General features: G+C 44.0%; 1 protein-coding gene across 2 annotated transcripts in view; it reads left to right on the forward strand.

Annotated features, from left to right (window-relative positions):
* Nucleotides 1-1,281, forward strand: part of CARS1 (cysteinyl-tRNA synthetase 1) — a 344,636-nt gene extending 343,355 nt beyond the window's left edge. For both annotated transcript variants that reach the window (XM_069223014.1, XM_069223013.1), the window contains one exon: nucleotides 956-1,281. In XM_069223014.1, the coding sequence (XP_069079115.1) occupies nucleotides 956-1,090 (135 nt within the window). In that variant the 3' untranslated portion in view covers nucleotides 1,091-1,281. The remainder of the gene's footprint in view (nucleotides 1-955) is intronic.
* Nucleotides 1,282-6,000: the final 4,719 nt, after the last annotated feature.

Consider the following 6,000-nt stretch of genomic DNA (forward strand, 5'->3'; position numbering starts at 1 on the left):
TGGGTTTCTAATCAAAGGTAAGGAATCTGCAGCTAGAAGTCTCTATCAGAGCGCATTATCTGGTAGAGACTCAATCAAGCTGCAGATTCCTTACACCCACCCATACCTCCCTGCTCTGCGGACTTGTTACTAGGGTTAGAGTGATCCATTTTTCAGGGCCCTAGTTTTGATACACTTTGCGCCAGTTCTTATCATGGCTGTGCGCTTCTGGATTAGAAAGTTGTGGAAAAAGTAACTGACGCCTGGGTGACGGCTATCTAGGTTGGCGCATCTTCACTGCTGGCGCCAACGCCACTCGGAGCCAAGTGGAGCCACCCAATGGCGCATGCAAGGGGTATTGTTCAGCAAAAGTTTCCGGATCTAGTCTGATGTCTGGGAAAATCAAAGGTAAGGAATCTGCAGCTGGACAGTATATACCAGATAATGCGTTACAAGAAGGTAAGTAACTTGTTCTTCGTAACACTCTTTCTGCTGGACACTTCAACAGTTCTCCGCTGCCCCCCCCCCCCTGTAGAATGGGCTCATAACTATCTAAAAAGTTCACAAATTGGGTATCAGCTCCCTGTCTGAAGATGCAGAAGGAAGAAGACACAAGGAACTTACCAAAGGTCAGTGCACGCAGGGGTGGTGCTTGTATGTGGCTTCTCTCGGTCACTTCCAGGACTGAGTGGAGTCACCACAAAGTAATACTATGCAACTACAAGTGTGTTATGGCATTGCTGGAAGAATTCTCCAGATTCATTCTAGAGATATTGTAAAGATGAGGAATCTGCAAAAAGGTAGGTAACTTGTTCATCAAATCTTTGTTGGTGCCTGAGGTCCAAAGTGGATGTTGTGTAGCCCTGTTGATATTAAACGTGAATGACACCGTTTTTGTAGACCTTACGAATTTAAGTACCTCTATTAATTGTAAACAGAACTAATTAAAAGAGTCAATATCTACCTGTTCTTTTAGGGGTTTCCTACTCATGATGCAGAGGGTAAAGAAATCAGCAAAGGACAAACAAAAAAACTGAAAAAACTATATGAGACCCAGGAAAAGTTATACAAAGAGTATTTGCACTTGCTTCAAAATGGAAATACGAACTGAGAACAAATGGGACACAATCATGATAATTACTGGGGAAATGCTAAGCAAGAGCTGAGTTTAAACTGTACTGTTTTTGAGCTTCCATATGTCATGTATACTTTTACAGTTTCTACTGGGATGTTTTTGTGAAATTGAGTAATATAACTATTTGATATACACAAATTGAAAACAATAAAACTTAAAAAAATTGACTTGTGGATGTGTCAAAGCTTCTTTCCTTGAAAAAAGAGGATGATGCTAGTCTAATATTAACCTTTCGGTCTTATTTGGACAGGTCATCCGAAATTGTTGCATGCATCAATGGGCCTCTCTGGTCTACACTTGTAGGCAGGCCTTTTGGGAATGCAAACCTCTCAGAATGTAAGGCATGCCCCTGTCTGTCTTGTGCACACTTTTGTTTGGATCCTTCATGTTCACAATTTTAAACACATAATATTAAGCACAATTTTAAACTATATTGTGCCTGACGGCCACAGTATTAGACACTACATACAGCTTTAGATGGGCATCTCCAATGGATGTTCAGGTAAAACATCGTGCCTATAAACACAGTACCTAATTTCTTTTCTTGTTCAAATAGGTTTCAGTATTTTTAGATTCCTATACAAAATCATTTATGGGCTATTGATAGTCTTGATTTGTTTGTTGTAAAATAATGGATATTTCACAGGAAGATCTATACCATAAAACATTTACATCACAAAATATAATTGGCTTCTGTAAACACTTGACTAGAATAGAACATTACTGACCACACACAGTTACAAAATTAACACTTAAAAATGCAGTATTATACATTCTAATGTAATTTCGCTTCGTTGAGATTTATCCAGCACCACGCAACATAATTATTTTACAGTCTATGCTAAGAAAATATATATATATACCTGCTGAGGATTTCACACTTTCATGAGTTTACTTTCTACATTAGGCTGAGCAAGTGAACCCTTTGTTATTCCTTTGTTTTCTCACGTTTTCTGAAATACATTGGCGTGCATACAGTTATCTCACATGAACTAGAAACTAACATGTTTGAGACAAAACAAATCAACAAATGTTTTAGGCTACATGCACATAATTCACACAAAGGTGGTGTAGAAGTTCCATTCCTGTACTAATCCAATCTTCACAGCTGAAAACAAGTTTTACTCCCTCACATAGAATTTTGTGGTGCAGCATCTTTCTTCTTCTAAACGTTGTTCACTAGCTCATCTCATGCAGTGCAAACAGCAGTTTATGTTGTAATGCCTTCACAACGCTGGCATTAATAAATCATTATACATCATTAACAACTCCTAAATTTTTTACCAATCCAAATACAACAGAGCTGTTCCCCGTGTATAGCTTCACAGCTATTAGCTGGATTGTGTTGCAGTGCAGGAAACATTTGCTGCTAGGAAACTTCAAAATGGTAAAGGTATCTCCCCTGAACAAAAATTCCTAATCCCTGTTACTTTCATTATGTAAAGCTGATCCTTCTGTAGGAAGCTGGCCTGGTATGTGGTGGATACCTGTGGTGTTTACACCTTGTACCAGGTCCAGGCAACTCCCTATTAGTAACAGGGTCTAGGAAGCCAGGGCTCTCTAGGGGTAGATGTGGATGAGCAGCTAAGACTGATCTAGTAAGAGTGTAAAGCACTTGCAATATCACACTTAGTCACATAGTAACTTGTCACACATGAAAGGAACCACACAGTTTAACAAAAATAAAGGTACTTTATTATAATAACAGTAAACTGGATTACTTATAGTCAGTCCCCCAACTGGAGGTAAGTACACACTATATACACACATTCAGAATTAGGAATTAGCATATAGGAACAACAAGCATTGGCAAAAAATAGTGGAAAATAGCTAGGGCCTTAGGGGAGGGCCAAACCATATACTAAAATAGTGGAATGCAAAGTTAGGTCCCCCACCCAAGGATGTGGAGTAGTGAGTAGGGAGCTGGGAGAACTCAGCACCCCAAGAGGTGAGTACTTAGATGGCCCCTAGCGACCAGGAAGGCAGAGGTAAGGTACCTGGTTTTCCTCTAGGCTAACAAGGGGACTTAGAAAAGGAACTTTGCAAGACCAGGACCAGACAAGAGGAACCCAGAGGTGGATTCTGGAAGAAGAGGACCTGCAAAAGAAGGGGACAGAGTCCAGTCCTCGATGGAGTCTCCAGGCAGTACAGGAGCCACTGCCCACCCTGGATGAAGATCTGTGTCGACAGAGGATGATGAAGATCAGCTGCGGAGTCCAGGAGCTGCAGAGAAGTCTGTGGAATCATGCAGAAGATGTCCCATGCCAGTCGTCGGATTTCAGAGAGGTCAGCAGTCAGAAAGACCATCAACAAGCCTTGGCAAATACAAACCAGGGCAGAAGAGGAGTTGCAGAGCTGAGGAGGACCAGCAAGATCCTGGGGACTCGACCCTTGGAGGGGTGCCCAGGCTGACCCTCAGCAGTCGGGAGAGCCAGAGAAGCAGTCACAGCCCTCACAGGCAACCCACTGGTAGCAGCACAATAAGTTGCATTGAGGCCCAGTCAGCACACCTGGAGAGAAGTCCTATGTCATTGGAACAGCCAATGTAAGACTGTCCTTGCAAGGGTGAAGTGCTGGAGGCCGTGGCTACTTGGAGCCTGAAGATGCCCAGAGTCAACAATCCTTGGTTGCTGCAAGAGTCGCTGTGCACAGTGATTCCGTCGTACAAGTAGAAGCATGGGGTCACCGTCTCCCAAGCTGGACAGAAGGCAGGGAGGACCAAGAGGACCACTCATAACCACCACCTGTGTTGCAGAATCCAGAGGAAGTGCATATCCACGCTGCCAGATGTTGTTGCCTTAGGTGCCTGCAGATGCAGGGGAGTGACTCCTTCACTCCAAGGGAGATTCCTTCTTGCTTCTTGGTGCACCTGACCTCTTGCCGGCCCCAGAAGATGCACTGCTGTGGAAATGTTGCAGTTGTTGGAAGGAGCCAAGGAAACAATGTTGCAAGGCGAGATTGTCTTGGAAGTTGCAGCCTTGTTTGGCTCCTGAAGTGTCCAGTTGTGGTTCCGGTGGTCAGAAGCAGAAGAGGTCGATGCAGAGGTGTCCTGTTGGAGTCTTGTACACCGAATCTGGGGACCCTTTGCAAGGGAGTCTCTAAAGAGCCCTAAAAGGGGGTTTTGTTACTTTGCATGGTGATCACCTATCACAGGGGGTCACTGACGTCACCTGACTGACCTGGCTACTCAGATGCTCCCCGGGCCTCTGCATATCCTGCTTCCAAAATGGAAGAATCGAGTGGCCATCTGGAGAAGCTCTGGGCACCACCACTGGGGTGATGATGGACAGGGGAGTGGTCTATCCCCTTTCCTTTGTCCAGTTTCGTGTCAGAGCTCGGACAGGTGGTCTTCAAAGCAAACCAGTGGTTTGGGGAGGCTAACCCTCCCAAGCCTTGTAACAAGGTGTAGCATCCCCTCTCCCACAGGAAGTCCTTTGTTCTTCCTTCCTCTGCTTGAGCTGGTCAAACAGTAGGAGACCAGAACCCTGCATGGACTGCCCGCCAACCCTAGAAGACTGGTAGGGGCAATACTGGGGGAGTCCTCTAAGGAACCCCTAGAGTGCATGGAATCATGCTACCAATACTGGCATTGGCATTGGCGTATGATTCCGAAATGTTTGATACCAAACACGCCTAGGTTCGGAGTTGACATTTTGTAGCTGGACCACAGGTAGTGAACTGTGGCCAGTACAGGGATAAAATAGCTTCCCTGCACTTACTAAGTCCAGTGCAATGGAACTGGAGGTCAGTAGGGCACCTCTGCTCTTGCAGGGCACCCCTTACACACAGGGTCCTGTACCCTAGCCTTTGGGCTGAAAGGGCATACCATAGGGCGAACTTACAGTGACCTGCTGCGGTGACCAGCAGTGAAAGGGTGCATGCACACAGTTTGCATGGGCTCCCATGAGTGGCATAATACATGCTACGGCACATGCGGGGGTCCCCTGGTGTACTAATGCCGTAGGTTCCTGAGTACCATATACTAGGGACGTACAGGGGTATACCAGTGTGCCAATTGTGGGGTGTAAAAAGGTACCAGGTTAACGACTTTGGATGAGAGAGCATAATCACTGGGGACCTGGTTAGCAGGATCCCAGTGAAAACAGTCTAAAAACACTGACAGACAGGCAAAAAATGGGGGTAACCATGCCAAAAAGAGTGACTTTCCTACACCTTCATTTCCCACAGTAGGATTCCATTTTAATGCCCTTTAAGCATACAATGTGTATTGCATAAATTAATACCTAAATGGATTCAGTAGGGAAGTCAATAAAGGAATCTGCAGGTAACCTCTCAAGCCAAGATTGGCACAGATATTTTAACAATGATTGAAACATCATCAAAAGGAGGGAGTGTTTGGATCACTCCTACATCCTCAATTCATATAACATTCTAATGATTTTTGAACCGGGATGGAAGGAGAAATGTGCTCTTAGATGAGCGAGCTATTTTATATTACTTGCAGTAGCTCAGGGGGTTAATGCGTCTGCACATGCTGTCATCAAATCTGCAGTGTCAAAGCTAAATCACCGAAACTGGCATCTAAGAAAATTATCCTCAATTAAACAAACTAGAGAGAAAATAAATATGAGCAATGATGCAATGTTTTTGTCAATAAAGGACACATTTTATTTTTTTAAGACTTGTGCAGACTCCCCACACTACTTTGATTGGTCTTTCATGGTGACCTTTCCCCTGACAATGTCAGGGCTAATTAAATATGTAACTAATATTATGTTTAATTAGTTTGTATTGCATAATGCTCCAGGTTGTTATGGGTTTGGGCCACAAAGAAATACTGATAGGGTTAGACGGTCGAAAAGACTTGTAGTATCAAAGCCACTAGAGTAGTTTTTATACGTCTCCTTCAGACAATCAAAGGCCTA

This window comes from Pleurodeles waltl, chromosome 3_1, assembly GCF_031143425.1.
Source record: "Pleurodeles waltl isolate 20211129_DDA chromosome 3_1, aPleWal1.hap1.20221129, whole genome shotgun sequence".
Classification (NCBI taxonomy): Eukaryota; Metazoa; Chordata; class Amphibia; order Caudata; family Salamandridae; genus Pleurodeles; species Pleurodeles waltl.